At 38.1% G+C, this 16,405-nt stretch overlaps 1 protein-coding gene across 7 annotated transcripts in view; it reads left to right on the top strand.

The window, feature by feature from the left end:
* Positions 1–16,405, top strand: part of CDKAL1 (CDK5 regulatory subunit associated protein 1 like 1) — a 718,338-nt gene that overhangs the window by 320,971 nt on the left and 380,962 nt on the right. For all 7 annotated transcript variants that reach the window (XM_032247723.1, XM_032247719.1, XM_032247718.1 and 4 more), the window contains one exon: positions 1,158–1,261. In XM_032247723.1, the coding sequence (XP_032103614.1) occupies positions 1,158–1,261 (104 nt within the window). The remainder of the gene's footprint in view (positions 1–1,157; positions 1,262–16,405) is intronic.

The following is a 16,405-nucleotide window of genomic DNA, read 5'->3' as shown; positions in this document are numbered from 1 at the left end:
ATATATATATATATATATATATATATATATATATATATATATAAATTGCTTAGGAGGAAAAGAGTGTTAGTAGTTGAAGATTTTGTGGTCTGTTACATATTAAAACATGTTTTAAAATGTATATTACTTTACTCAAGAATCCCATGCAAAAATTCCTAGAAATTAAGCATTGCATATCTGACTGCTGAGTACAGTGATTCATATGTGTCTTAACGTTATATATTAATAAAATTACACATGGGTCAGATTCAATTATTAAAAGAACAATTATTCTCAATATGAAATTTTAAAGCATTTGTGTACTGATGGTGTTTTAAAACCTTGCTTCTCATTATAGCAGTTGAATCACTGAAGAGATGTTCTTTTTGTTTGGTTCAGTGTTATTGAGCCTTATCTTTTTGATATAGGACTATTTATTATTTTGTAATAAATTTATTTAAGGTATATTTTAATATTGTAAGAGTAGAATCAATATTTTAGTTTTAAAAAGGCAGTTCTTTATTATGTCTAAATATTCTTGGGAAATATGCGTATTTTTAAATATTTTTAAAGCTAATATTGTCATTCTGCTTTGTTACTTTGATTAATGTAGTCTCAGAGAATATTCATCGAACTTGCTTTAATATTTTTTCCTGATTTCAAGGAGTGAAAAGTATCATCTAAAAATTTCTGAGGGTGCATTTTCTTATGAGAATACTGTATTATGTACTTAACTCTTATACCATTAGTTAAAAGTGAAATGAGTGTCACCCTTTCTGAATAATATAGTATGTATAAGTAATACCAAAACTTTCTAGATATGATGGCCAAAGAAATGTTAATTGTTTATGAAAAGGAATATGGGTCTTGAATTTCTTTTGATTAGTCATTATAAGCATTTTTAAACTTTCTTCCTCATAGATACATGCATTTTTAGATAATATATGATTTGTACAGCCATTCTTGGGTAGTTGAAACTTAAAAGAATTGCAGATTTTTGTGCCTGGTGGAGATAAAATACCTCTGAGACATGGTAGATGCTCGATTTTTTAATCTCTTGTATAAAGTATGCAAATGTTCCTGAAAGAGCACTTTTGTGTATGTTTTGAGGTACCCCCATGTTAAGTATATACTGTCTTTAGAAATTTGAGTCTTATTTATTGTTATCATTTGAACAGGTGTCTCAATGCTTGTACCTACTGCAAAACTAAACATGCCAGAGGAAATTTGGCCAGTTACCCGATTGATGAGCTAGTAGATAGAGCCAAACAATCCTTTCAAGGTAAGACTTTCTAGAATTACGTGTGAAATTGTCGTCTTAATAAATTATGTGAGTCTTCTACTTAGAGACCGACTTCTTTAGCTTTCTGAAGAGTTTTACAAATATATCAGCTTAACTAATAAAAGATGTGACCAGATTGAATCACTTAGGTTGTTTTTACATTAATTACTCTTTGTTTACTGCCCTTCCATTTTCTGATCACTCTAAGGTAAATGATAATTTTGAATTTTACCACCCACCTTTAGACTCCATGAGAAAAAAAAAATAAGATAAAATGAAATCCACGAGCCTCTGACGTCTGTTAAGATTTTTTTGGACAAGTGAAATACTCCGATTTTTCATCTCTTTCTTTGGCAGTTTTGGATCATTCAGATTGTAGAGCTAATTAGGGTTTGTAGAAGCCTTTGAAGAAGAAGATAGGCTTTTGTATCACCCAATAAAGGAGGCTACCCTTTTTATCCACAGGACTGTCGGAACAGTAAAGAGTGGCACAGGGGGAGAGGCCTAATGAGAATTAACTGTGTCGGGTGGCCAACTACTTCTGAGTTGTCACTTGCTGGGAAATGTGATTATCTGGGTCTCTCTCAGCATATATTAAGACTTATCTTTAACATGAGTCACAGTGGTGTGGAGGTATAACTGCTCAAACCATAAACTTCCTCTTTTGTCTTTGTTTATCATATGTGGATTTAACAGTGGTGTGTTTTTATTCCCGACGTGAGATAATCTGTTGTCTCATCATCTTGCAGGTTAATAGTTATTGGCATTGTGCTTTTCTTTATAGCAAGTAACTTGGAGTGCTACTTTCAGTACTTGCTACTCTGGGTCTCAGAAAGTATGAATTCCACATTCATTTCTTTGTTTAGTCTATAGAAAGCTTTTAGAAACATGAATTTGGAATTAATAGAGAAAAACATCCCCTTGCTTGATTTATTGATTCCTCCCAACAGTTTTTCTCTACTTGTGTATTCTTAGCTCAGTCCCCTCCCCCTTTCACATTCAACCAGTATTGAGAGAGAAATAAAGGAAATTTGCTGACTCTTTCCAGGCTTCTCCTTTTAAAGCCAGATTATTATCTAATCTGAGGAAAAGCCTGGGTGGTTATCTTTTCTACAGCCTAACCAGTACTGCTAAGGATTTTCTTAGAATGGGCAAAAATTTGCCCAGAAACTAAATAACTAAATACCTTTGAAAAAATTCTTTGCTGGCATTCTTAATTAGTGTTTGTTTTTTCATATAGCTGTCAGATAATGGGGATGTTAAACATAGACGATCTGTCTACCGAACACTGCAACTTAGAAGGCATGCAAATTAGTACTTTTCTAACATCATGCATTTCTAAGTGCAACTGCATATAATTTTTAAAAAAATCTATTTCGTTTTACTTGGAAATTCACTTGAAAGATATAAAGCCGTAAAATTACCATGTAGAAAGTGAAAAATCTCCTCTTCACTCGCTTACATCTATCCTCACCTGTAACTTATGCTAACATTTGGATATGATTGATTCATGACTTTATATAGACACATTTATGTATATTATATGTGACTGGAGAAAAAAGAAATATTACCAGTGGAGGGTGTCCAGGTTCTTTGTGTTTTAAACAAAGAATTGGAAGAAACGCACAAACAAAGCAAGGAAAGAATGAAGCAACAAAAGCAGAGATTTACTGAAAATGAAAGCACACTGCACAGGGTGGGAGCGGGTCTGAGCAGCGGTCAGGGGCGTGGATGCAGAATCTTGCGGGATCCAAACACCCCCTAGAGGGCTCCCATTGGCCACTTGGTATTCACCCCATGTAAGTGAAGCGATGGTCTGCGGTCAGTCTGATTGGTTGTGGAAAGAAACCAATCCGAGGCTGAAGTGTAGTTCCGAAGGTCACACTCCTGTGCAAACATCCGATTGGTTGTTGAGGGCTGAAGTGAAGTTACGAAGTTGCACAGCTATACAAAGGTCTGCAACCAGTCAGAGAAGTACTTTCAATTTCCCAGCTGCCCTGCAGAAAAGATGGGGGTTTGCAAAGGGAGTAGCCTCTGATCCTTTTGTAATTTAGGCTGGAAAGTTTTTTTTTTTTTTTTTTTTTTGAGACGGAGTTTCGCTCTTGTTACCCAGGCTGGAGTGCAATGGCGCGATCTTGGCTCACGGCAACCTCCGCCTCCTGGGTTCAGGCAATTCTCCTGCCTCAGCCTCCTGAGTAGCTGGGATTATAGGCACGCACCACCATGCCCAGCTAATTTTTTGTATTTTTAGTAGAGACGGGGTTTCACCATGTTGACCAGGATGGTCTCGATCTCTTGACCTCGTGATCCACCCGCCTCGGCCTCCCAAAGTGCTGGGATTACAGGCGTGAGCCACCGCGCCCGGCTTTTTTCCCTTCTTCTATTTAGCTAGGAAGTCAAGGTGAATTGGCCTTAGGTTCCCTGCCTCCTGACCTTATTCTCTCCTGCCTCAGAAACATAGTTTGTGTAAACCGGTTACAACTTTTTATAACAATATCCACCTTAGCTCTGTGATTTATCTTTAGAAATGCCCTCTGAGCAACCAAGCTACAGTGTATTGCTTCTGTAGGATTTTAATTAGTTAACATTGTCATATCCAAGTGGGTTGTACCAGATAAGGTGAATGATTCAAAGAACATATCAGAGGTTAGCAGTAATGTGGTAGCTATTTTTAAACAAAGTATTAGAAGGTTACTCTTACCGACATCGGTAAGATAAGTGTCTTTTTATTCCCAACCATGGAATGTTTGCAGCGTCAGGTTTTTCTGTTGTCTTATTATCTGTGTACTAGAGTTGAAACCAAATGCCAGTTTTTGGACTGGTCAGCTAACTTGTGAGATAAGCCCGTGTGTTTAGAATTTTTTTTTTTTTTTTTTTTTTTTTTTTTTTGGTGACAGGGTCTCATACTGTGCCACTCAGGCTGGAGTATTGTGGTGCAGTCTGAGCTCACTGTGGCTTCAAACTTTTGGGCTCAAGCGATCCTCCTGCCTCAGCCTCCCCAGCAATTGTGACTGTAGGCATGCACCACGAAGCCTGGCTAATTATAAAATGTTTTTATAGAGATGTGTTCTCCCTGTGTTGGTCAGGCTGGTCTCGAACTCCTGTCCTCAAGCTACCTTGGCCTCCTAAAAAGCTGGAATTACAGGTGTGAGCCACTGCACCCAGCCAGGGAAATTTTAAGTCCTGAGGTATTTGTTGCTTTTTGCTATAAGCAGTTTAGATTTGAAATACTGCTCTGTTGCTTACCAGACACATGATGTGAACACAGTATCTTACCTCTCCAAGATTATGGTTTTCTCATCACTATAACATTTAATGTTTCTGTTTTAAGAATTTGAGATAACATGTATGAAGTAATTGTTTATGTCAATATTATGAAGAAGAAATATTACTTAAACTAAAATCTGAAACCAGGAAGAGAAGACTAATTTTGAGTTAGAATATTGTAACATCCATAACAAAAAACATTAATGACCAAAATCAAATGACGGATTTTTCTTTTGAGTCCAAATTATGTTTTATGAAAAATTTCTCTGTAGATAGAAGATATTTGGTGTGACAGTTACCTTTCCCTTTCTAAATTTGAGAAGTACAAATTCATACTAAAGGTGGCCTTATAATCTCTTTCAACAATAGGAAGTATCAGTCTATAAGCTCACATTTTAAAAACATTTAGTAGCATTATCTTTTTTTCTACAAAAAAATTGAGATTTTAATGCTCTTATAGAAACCAGAAGTTTGAGCTTTAAAATTGCAAATAACAATTATAAAAGTAAACATAATAGAAGGAATTACTCATTTCTTATTACTGTGACTTTTGCATATTTAGTTACTTAATAATTCAGGTGATAGGAATATTCTTTGGACGAGAAACTCTTAAGTTCTACATTCTATCATGAGTAGATTGCCTGTCTTATAATGAATAACAAACATGGTTTTATGAAAAGTTTCTCTGTAATGAAAAACCTAAATATGCTGCCAATAAATTGTAGCACTACATTAAAAGCCACTCTGTTGATGGAAGTTAAATTTCCCATCCTTAAAGCGGCATTTTCTTTCTTTCCTTTTAATTTTTTAATGGCTCCTGAATGTCGGAATTACAAATTGATTTTTTTAAACTTTAAATCAACTGTGGAATGAGGATTAGAATCCAGGTTTCCAGCCATGTGATAGAACATACAATAGGATCAAAATTTTGTTCTGAATAGCATATTTATCAGACATTTTATTTTATATTTTGGCAGTGAGATCTCACTGGAGTGCAGTGGTGTGATCTTGGCTCACTGCAGCCTCTGCCTTCTGGGCTTATGCAATCCTCCTGCCTCAGCCTCCTGAGTAGCTGGGAATACAGGTGTGCACCACCACACCTGGCGAATTTTTCTATTTTTGGTAGAGACAGGATTTCGCCATGTTGCCCAGGCTGGTCTTGAACTCCTGGCCTCAGGTGATCTGCCTACCTTTGCCTCCCAAAGTGCTGGGATTACAAGTGTGATTATGAGACATTTTATCTTCATAAAAATTTATTTCTTGTTAGTCTAATGAATGAAGAGACTAAAGGCTAACCCGAAGGCAACGAAGTAGTCAGAAGAGATTCTGAAATAATCATGAAGTTATTCTGAATATAAAATGGGTTCCTACAATACTAAAAATATGCGGACAATGCTTTCAGCTGCCAAAAAATGAGAGAGCTCGTTAACTTTTGAATGGACAGCATTAAACATTATTTATATGTTTAAAAAGAAATGTAATTTCTTCTGTATATAAATTATACCTGTTTAACTGGTTTTCTAGCATTTTTTTTCTTTTTCTCTCCCTCAGCCTACATCATTGACCATTTTTGCCTTCTCAGTGTGTATTTTATTTTTGAGGAGAGTTCTGCATGTGAATTTAAGATTTACCAGGTAACTTCTGGGTTTCATCTCGTTGTTCCCAGAGACCATTGTAAAACCTTCCTCCTCACTTCCTCCCTTCTGCTGAGATTCAGGTTTTAAAAATTCCTCGGATTAATGTGTTTGGGGGCTGATTTTGCTGGGTTTGACACGGTTGCATTTTAGATATCTAGAAAAACATGTCAAGTGGTGACCAGGACTTGGTTGAGGCCAGAATGAATTTACAAGCTAGTGTTTTCTAGCATATTTGTATTGATTTTTCTCTAGCAGCTAATCAATCAGTTTCAGTTGTATAAGTGATGGAGCAAACCTTTTTAAGTGTGCAGGGTGAGTGGTGTGGAAACAACACCTTTCACCGCTGTCTCTGGAATCAAAATGTAGAGATGATGGATGAGCTGTTTTTATAGCTATCGTGTGCTTTTCTAGATCTCATTTGTGTGTTACTACTTTTTGGCTTCCTCATAAATCTGAAAAGCCCCTGCAAGATAAGTGGCATAAACTGGTTATGGAAAGGTAAAATAAATTATGATGAAATATTCAGAATAGGAAGAAGATTCCTTGATACCTAGTGATTTTGATATTAATGTTGGAATTTTAAAAAATGGGTTCTATATTTCAAGACTTGCAAAGATACTGTCTGTTGTTTATAAGATTAATTATGAAATGCCATCATAGTACATTGCTTCCTGCTTTTTTAGATAGGAAAGAATATGAGCAATATTTGATTTTCTATTGTATAAGCTTAAAATTGTTCAGTTGTACACTTTACATCAAGTCCCATTTGACTGTAATGATGATTACTATACATTGATTTCAACCCAAGATTAAAAGGGGGTCAATAATTGCATTCTGTTGATTTATATGGCAGTTAAATTAAATGTCTATTTAATTCCTTTATCTTTTCGTATGTGCTGTATCCAATTGAGAAATGCATGTTATCTATAGGATTAATGATGCAATTTACATGTTTGTTATAACAATTGTCAACTCCCAAAAAGGATTTTAGGCCGCTTACATTAAATGATTGTATGTAAAAGACCATGGAAATAAGAGCCATGTCAAATGCTGTATTGTGTTTTGAAAGAGGGAAGATAATTTTACAACTTGTGAATCCTGGCTTTTCAGAAGAGTAGGCAAATGGAATGATTTCTATAATCTGATAGGAGTATGTAAAAGAAAGCATATAGTTTACCAAGAGAAGTCTACTTATTTCTAGGCACTAAACTCTAAGAATCATTGTCATGCATTTTTTCTTAAGAGACACTGAGTGATATAGTAGAAATGTTGTTGACTAATGATAGATAGAAATCGAAGATATATTCCCTACCTGGCTTTTTCTTTTGTTAATTCTTGAAAAACCCAAAAATATAGTATTAAAATGTAACCTTTAAAAGACATTTTTTGGGAGAACTAAATAAATATATAATACACGTAACTTGATAGTGAACACAGTGCCTAAATAGCGATTCATCAGATACTCAGTTTAAATAAGCTATGATTAATCACTGTGATTTCAGGGACTCTAAGTGAAGGCCATCAGTGGCAAAAACAGAGTATAATTTATGTGCTCTTTGCCTGTTCAGATCTCTGAGTTTCTGTCAGTGTTGTTCAAACTTTTCTTAGCAACAAAAGGAACCCTTTTTGCAAACGAAACTTGAAAAAGTAGAGGCAGACCACCGTGATTGAAGTAGAGTGGGGCCCTGCTTAATGTGGCCTTTCCTCAGAACATTTAGGAGTCAGCCAGAATCTGCCGGTTTAGATTAGTGTTTCTGATTAGTTAGGGTGTTCCTTAACACCCTAATCCAGGAGTGGGGGATGTTTCCTTAAAGGGCAAATAGTAAATGTTTTAGATTTTGTGTACCGTAATGTCTGTGTGGCAGCTGTTTAGTTCTGCCCTTGTAGCATGAAAGCAGCCACAGAAAATATGCAAATGAATGGATGAGGCTGTATTCCATTAAAACTGTATTATAAGTTGGTCATGGTGGCTCCCGCCTGTATTCCCAGCACTTTGGGAGGCTGAGGCAGGTGGATCACCTGAGGTCAGGAGTTCAAGACCAGGCTGGCAAATAGGGTGAAACCCCGTCTCTACTAAAAATATAAAAATTAGCCAGGTGTGGTGGAGCGCACCTGTAATCCCAGCTACTTGGGAGGCTGAGGCAGAAGAATCACTTGAACCAAGAAGGCCGAGGTTGCAGTGAGCCAAGATCGTGCCACTGTACTTTAGTCCAGGCAGCAGAGGGGACTTCATCTCAAAAACAAAACAAAACAGAACACCTATATGATAGGGATGATTGATGAAGGTTCTATGGTCAATTTTGGGGGAAGTTAATTTAAACAAATTAATCAAGGTTCTTCATGGCAGAACTTCCGGTTGTGTCTAATATGTTAATACATATTGTCAATCCATAAGAGAAGAATTTAGCCTCTATTGATATAGTATAGATAGTGTTCTCAGCCTGGCTGTTTAACTCACTTGACAGTCTTGTAACACCAAAACCAAATGTGTCTGCATCATATCCCTAACAGCTGCATCACAATTTCCATGGATGGGGGTGGGCCCTGTGTTTTCTAAAATACTGGTGATTTCAAGGATGGTCAGAGGCGAGAACTACAATTAAGAACTGCTACTCTAGATAATTTTTTGTTTGAAGCTGTAAAATGAGCTGATCTTCTCAATTCTGTAGTCAGAAGGATTCTGAGGAGAAACCCTGGTTAGTTAATAAAGAATCGTGATATTAGGGAAGGTGGAGGGGCAATACGATTGTTGTTAATTTGCTAATACCACCCTAGATAGTGAATTGGTGGTTTCAAAGTCCAAAGGTGCTTACTTAAATTAAAAGGCTCAGCTATTCTTGTTATCAACCAACATGTCACAGAAGGGCAGCTGACATGTATGGAGCACTTACTGTGCAGATGTAGGAATTACAACGAAAACCACATGGTCCTTATCTCTAAGGAACCCCTCCTAGTTTAGAAGAGAGAGCAGCAAGTTGGACTAATGAAAATTGAAGGATGAGGAAACAGAAACCAAATTTGGGATAACAGAAGTCATTCTTACAAATCAACCAAGATTTCCTCCTCGGAATCCCTCTCACCAAGTTGTTAGCCACTGCCGTTGATTATGATGAGTGTTCAAGATGGAATCTACTTGCCATTCTGAATCCTGAGGCTTCTGTGATACCGTAGTCTCTGAAAGAAAGAAACCAAATGGTGACTCTTTCACTAACTATTGGAACTATGTAGCTGTTATTTTTCCATTCATTCAGCAAATATTTATTCAGCATTCATTGGAAGCAGTTCTTAGGCTAGGCGCAGTAGCTCATGCTTGTAATCCCAGCACTTTGGGAGGCCAAGGTGGGTGGATCATGAGATCAGGAGTTCAAGACCAGCCTGGCCAACATGGTGAAACCCCGTCTCTACTAAAAATGCAAAAATTAGCCGGATGTGGTGGCATGCACCTGTAGTCCCAACTACTCAGGAGGGTGAGGCAGGAGAATCACTTGAACGCGGGAAGCGGAGGTTGTAGTGAGCTGAGGTCATGCCACGGCACTCCAGCCTGACTGACAGAGCATGGGGGGTGGCGGGAAAGAAGCAGTTTTTATTTTTGCTAATAGGCACTTGCTTTAGAGAAGGTATGATAACAGTACAGTATTACAATCAGTAATTGATAACTTCCGCCAGTAAGAGGATAGCAGGAGAAGTTTGCTGGTAATGGAGCAAACTGCTTATCCTTGCTGTAGGAAACGAGGATGTGATTCGAAGGTTCTTACATGTGTTCATAATTCTGAGTTTTTATAGTTCAGAGTATGTGTAATCCAAAGTACAGAAGATCTGCTGCTTCTGGAAATACCTCTTACAATCTGTCCTTCTGAAAATCATAGTGTAGTCATTCTTGACTGCTATTGGTGAGTTTTATTTTCTTTTTACCCTTTTGTGTTCTATAAAACAATTTACAAACATACGGTTAAGTGTAAAAGTTACATAAAATAAGGCCAGGTATGATGGCTCATGCCTATAATCCCAGCGCCTTTGAGAGTCCGAGGTGGGCAGATCACCTGAGGTCAGGAGTTCAAGACCAGCCTGACCCACATGGAGAAACCCTGTCTGTACTAAAAATATAAAATTAACCAGGGGTGGTGGCACATGCCTATAACTCCAGCTGCCTGGGAGGGTGAGGCAGGATAATCGATTGAACCCAGGAGGGCGGAGGTTGCAGTGAGCTGAGATCGTGCCATTGCACTCCAGTCTGGGCAACAAGAGTGAAACTCCATCTCAAAAAAGAATGTATAAAATGTTGAGACTCTGGGAAAACAGATAAGAATAGAAAGTCTGAGACTTGGTGGGAAATTGGAACACAGGAAAGTTGGACATAATCACCCGTGTGGTTTTTAGAATCAAGCTGCAGTTTTGACTCTTAGCTTCTTGAATGCTTATTGTATCAGCTTGGCATCAGATTTGAAAGAGCTTTCACGTAAGGAGGGTGAGGGATAGAGTTGGTTATAGCAGCATCCCTTTCACACTCACTCACACACTGTGTTTCTGAAAGTTGTGTGTTTTGGCAGTTATTGTTATAATTTGCGGACATGCCAGCTGGGCGTGGTGGCTCACGTCTATATTCCCCAGCATTTTGGAAGGTTGAGGTAGATGTATCGCCTGAGGTCAGGAACTTGAAACCAGCCTCATCAACGTGGTGAAACACCATCTGTATTAAAAGTACAAAAAATAACCGGGCGTTGTGGCGCACACCTGTAATCCCAGCTACTCGGGAAGCTGAGGCAGGAGAATCACTTGAACCCAGGAGGCGGAGGTTGCAGTGAGCCAAGATTACGCCACTGCACTCAAGTCTGGGCGACAGAATGAGACTCAAAAAAGAAAAAAAAAAAAAATGGAACTTGAAGACGTGTCTTGAAAAGCGTAACACCCTGAAGGGATTTCTTAGGTGCTAATACAAAGTGTGCTACTCACTGATAATCTGGTCCGTTTCCAGAGCCATTGGGTGCATAAAGGACTCGTGCCACAGAAGCTAGCAGCTTAGGGGTTTGTACACCATAGGTCATTTTGTGAGGTGATATAGCTAGGTCCAGGAAGAAAACATTAGAATTTGTATTTAATTCGTGTTTTCTCACCCTTTAAATTTTTCTTCTTTTGTGGATGGTTCATACTGCATATAAAGTATACATCTGTGGGAATATTTTTTTTAAATATTTTAGCTGATTCAGAAAGTGATACTCAAAAATGTGGAGACCACTGATTGAAAAGAACAAATAGCCTGCCCATTTTCCACCATAATCATTGTTCTTTCAGCCAGGGGTTTGGTTTGAATTGGCAACAGAGTTCTGTATTCGCTATCCAGATCCTGAGGTGCCCATGTTCTGTTTTGATTGAGTGCAAATCCACCTGCTTTTGAGATCAAATAAGCAAACTGTGAAGTTTATGCTGTTTGGAGGAAAACTGATGAATTTAATGAAGACTTTTGCCTTCATCTGGTGACAGCCATGTGTCTCTGTTCAGAGGTGGAGAGAAGCACTGCTTCCTCAGGAGCACCTGTTTCCCATTTCTTCCATCTGTGTTTTAGGACACGGGCAGACTGAACCAAGAGGGGACTGGGGTCAGGCGTATGTGGCAGTATGAATATGGGTTTAGTAGGTGTGTAATAAATGCTGATTGAGTGGCTAATCTCAAACTGATTATGCCTGATGAAATTCCATGTATGACTTGGAACCCATAGTGAAAAAAATAGCATAGAAAACCCATATTTCTTAACTGGGCAAGAGATATTGCCTTTTTTTTTTTGAGACTGAATTTTGCTCTTGTTACCCAGGCTGGAGTGCAGTGGCATGATCTTGGCTCACCGCAACCTCCGCCTCTTGGGTTCAGGCCATTCTCCTGCCTCAGCCTCCTGAGTAGCTGGGATTACAGGCACGCGCCACCATGCCCAGCTAATTTTTTGTATTTTCAGTAGAGACGGGGTTTCACCATGTTGACCAGGATGGTCTCGATCTCTTGACCTCGTGATCCACCCGCCTCGACCTCCCAAAGTGCTGGGATTACAGGCGTGAGCTACCACGCCCAGCCCTGAGATATTACTTAATTTCAGCTGTTCTTCCAGCACAATTGAATGCTGCATCTTATGACATGGGCTTGATTTTATAACACCAGATGTTTAGTGGTGGTGGCTTTCCAAGATTTACAACAGAGAAATAATTTACTTGGGGAAATCATCTGATAGTGAACAGGTACCTAACATTTTACAAAAAGGGTATGTCCACCCAGTTCCACATTTATAGTTATGAATAATATATATTTGCTTTGACACCTTTACTAAACAGAATTCTACACATGATTCTTGTGTCAAGGGACCAGAGTTAACCAAGTGTTTGCTTTTACCATTTGAACTGAGGCTGGTCTGTCTCTGGGATGGTGTTGGTGAACTTTAAAGGCTGCAAGTTGGTTTTGGAAAGTTGTTTAATGGAATTTTAACAGCCTTGGAAAGATGTGAAAGTGATACTGCTACCTGGTGGTTTGTAAAGCTGACCTTTGTGAGATGTTTTCTGGGCAGAAGTACTACTTTGCGATGCCAGCAGCCTTTATTGATTCTGCAGAGTCTGCAGTTTTCTAACACTGGCTGTCAATTCATTCCAGTTGAAAAATTATTAAGCTGCTTCTCCTGCTTGTGTGGATATTAAATTGCAGTAAATATACTTGCACAATATCAGGTAGGGTGAGCAAAATTTTCTGCCTGGAAAAAAAAATGTTTATTAGTGGGACCTTGGCTGTTCTGCAGAGGTAATAAATTTCTGTATTTTTATTTGCTGTTCTCAGTCATGCTTTTTATTTCTCTTGGTGAGTTCTAACACATTTCTTGATATTTGTAACATAAGAAAGAAAAGTTTGATTTAGATTGCTTACTTTTAAAAGTATGCCCTCTTAGTTAATCATTTCTGGTAGTATGAACATGAGTGAAACCTGAGTGGTAAGAGTCTTTAACCTGTGACAATATAATTGGGCAAGAATGAGAAAGGATTGATGAAACAATGAATGAATAAGGAATGAATGATTAGGTGATCATACATGCCACTTAGATATTTCTGATTGGTTTAATTTTAGTTAAGGAAAGGGAATGATGACGAGATGGTGATCATTTATAAAAGTAGATTTGAAACATCTTCATCTTTGAGAATAACTTCTGGACCTAGAAGTTACTGAGGTCACTGGCAATTATTGAGGTGTATGTATGAAATGCAAATATCTGGCCATGTTCCAAATTCAGTAGCCTTGCCATAGGCCCAGGAATTTGCATTTTGCAAGAACAGTCATTCCAAATGTTTGGGAGACAGATGATACAAAGACCACTTCTAGAAACGTTTGTCTAGAGAACTTTCTTGATTAAATATAGCAAGACATTTGATCAAAGTATTAAAGAGGATCGGGGAAGAAATGTACCATTTAGGAATTTTTTTTTGTCAGGTAAAGTCTCGCTCTGTCACCCAGGCGGGAGTGCAGTGGCGTGATCTGGGCTCACTGCAACCTCCACCTTCTGGGTTCAAGTGATTTTCCTGCCTCAGCCTCTTAGGTAACAGGGACTACAGAAGCGTGCCACCATGCCAGCTAATTTTTGTATTTTTAGTAGAGATGGGATTTTACCCTGTAGGCCAGGTTCCTCTCAAATTCCTGGTCTCAACTGATCCCCCCACTTCAGCCAAAGTGCTAGAATTACAGGCATGAGCCACCATGCCCAGCCTCTTCTGGGGAACTTCAAAATACAGGTTTCCAGGCTCCACCTCAAAACATTCTGATTCTGAGCTAGGCTTACAAGCCTGAGAATGTTTGTTTGTTTATTTTTGAGACAGAGTCTTCTTCTGTTTTAGTAGGAGAGATCTGATTCCGAGATCAGGGCCAGAATATGAAACAATAAAACTCAGCATACATAAACCTAAGCATGCGAAGATCAAATGGGAGAAGGTCCCGTCTGATGAACGGAACGGGTTCTATTACTTGCCGCTTGGAGAGGGTTGGACTTGACTCGGGTTTTACAGGCCACGTGTGACGTGGGCAAAGCCCACTTTTGGCATAAAAACTATTTGAATTATTAAGTTTAGTTGATTTTATATGTTGCATTATTGCTTATAGATTTCATAAATGTATTTTGCAATAATCTAGGATTTAACAAATCTGGAAAAGCAATAATTCCTGTTTTGTCTATGTATAAAAAATGGATACACTTGAAAAATCCTGGGTAGACTGTTACTTGGTAGCTCTCAGAATTCATGTTTCGTGTAGACAGATTTTTTCCATAACATTTGGCTTGCGCATGTGTCTTGCTTTGGCTAACAGAACATTAGAAAGTGCGATGCAACCAGAGGTTTGTTAAGCGTATGTGCTGGGGCGTCTTCGTGTGGGATGTTGCTGGAGCTGAGCCACCACTGTAAGGAGATCCATCTACCTTATTGGCAATATTATGTGGATAGAGAGATGCCTAGCCAGCCCACAGATATTTTAGCTTCCCAGCTGTGACTCCAGACATGTGAATGGAGAGATATTGAATGTTCCAGCCACCACACTGATCAAATGACCTGCCCACCTGAGCCTAACCCAGATTGCAGAAGAATTATTTTAAGCCAGTAATTTTTTGTATGGTGTGTTACGCAGCAAGATGTATTTTGTTACTTTTTAATAAGTATTTTAATAGTAAAATATTATAATACCTTTGTTACACTTAACTCATAGGATTAGTTAGATAAATTCAGGTACGTTTTCCACGAAACTCGGTATGTAGTAATATTAGGATTATGGTTTTAACAATTTCTGGCATATCACCAGGAACTGTTAAGCATAGAGAAAGCTAAAAATTACACAGTCAGTGGTCAAGTGGCTTACAGTCCGCAGCCTAGCAAGTAAGTTGTTATATCACTGAGTAATAAGAGCAGTGATTCAGTTAAGCTTGTGATACTATGACATTTTTATTAAAAACAGAATCAATTCAATCTGTTTTCATAATTTCTAGCTCTGTGACCTTAAGAAAGTTACATATTCTTGCCCAACCTCAGTTTTTTCATCATAAAAATAAGGATAAAGCCTACTTTCTAAATAGCTGAAAATTAAACAAAATAATTTAATACTCAGTCTGGAATACTTGGAAAATGCTTAATAAATGATTTCCTATATTCACTGTTCTTAATGATATAAGAAGAGAGCAAGAAGCAGAAAGGAGGAAAAGGAGAAAATAAGTCACCACGTGAGAAATGACTGTTGACATTCTTTCTCCCGTGTCTTCTCTCCAACTCTGTGTGTGTGTGTGTGTGTGTGGGTGTGGGTGTGGGTGTGTGGGTGTGTGTGTGTGCGCGCGTGTGTGCGCATGTGTGGGCAGAGACCCACATGCTCTCACATAGCTAGAAACACTGGACTGTAGGCGTTTTTCATATTACAGAGTGCATACAGATTACCTGGGAATTTCATTAACATGCAAATTTTATCTTGGTAGGTCTTGTATGGGGCCTGAGAGTCTGCATTTTTAAGCTCCCAGGTAATGCTGATACCATTGGTGCTTAGGGTCGCACTGAGTGGAAATGCCCTGTAGGATGACATGGTGCTTGAGGTCCATTGTATTTTGGTCTCAGTTCTCTCCAGCTGTCGTCTCTCCTCATTCCGCACCACATAATTCGTTCTCCAATCATGGCATAATCTTTTCTTCATACATCATTGGTACTGCTTACTAGATTTAGACAAAGTGATTTGCTTAGATGTTTATATCCTCCACTTCATCTCCTCTTTAGTAAGGACTCCTTGGGTCTTACTTATCTTGATATCACTATTAATGTTCAATAAATGTTTTTTGAATGAATGTGTGCATGCATGCCTCTGTGATCCTCAGAACTGTGAAATGCAAACTTCATCTTTTGCCTTTCTAATTGGAAGCAGTGAACATTCTCACAATGAGCTTTGTAAATGTCTGCCTATAGATCCTGGAGTTTAAAGGAATACCGAGCCAGTACCCGTAATTGGTAATGAGAAAAATGGATTGTTTACAGCTGTTAGGTAATTTAAGGAGGATAATATGGATTGGGCACAGTTAAGACTATGTATTTTTATGAATATTAATGTATATCCATATATAATATGTAAGCAAATAATGGCAAACTAGATAATATTTGAAATGAAGGGAATCATTTATATACGAAATGTTGGATAAAACTGGAATTCAAAAGAAAATACATTTTCTTTGAAAAATCAGATTGTTTTTACATTTACATTTGTC

The sequence above is a fragment of the Sapajus apella genome, unplaced genomic scaffold, assembly GCF_009761245.1.
Source record: "Sapajus apella isolate SASKATOON/1434 unplaced genomic scaffold, GSC_monkey_1.0 scaffold63, whole genome shotgun sequence".
Classification (NCBI taxonomy): domain Eukaryota; kingdom Metazoa; phylum Chordata; class Mammalia; order Primates; family Cebidae; genus Sapajus; species Sapajus apella.
The sequence above is the reverse complement of the archived record's forward strand: the minus strand, read 5'-3'. Positions and strand labels throughout refer to the sequence as shown.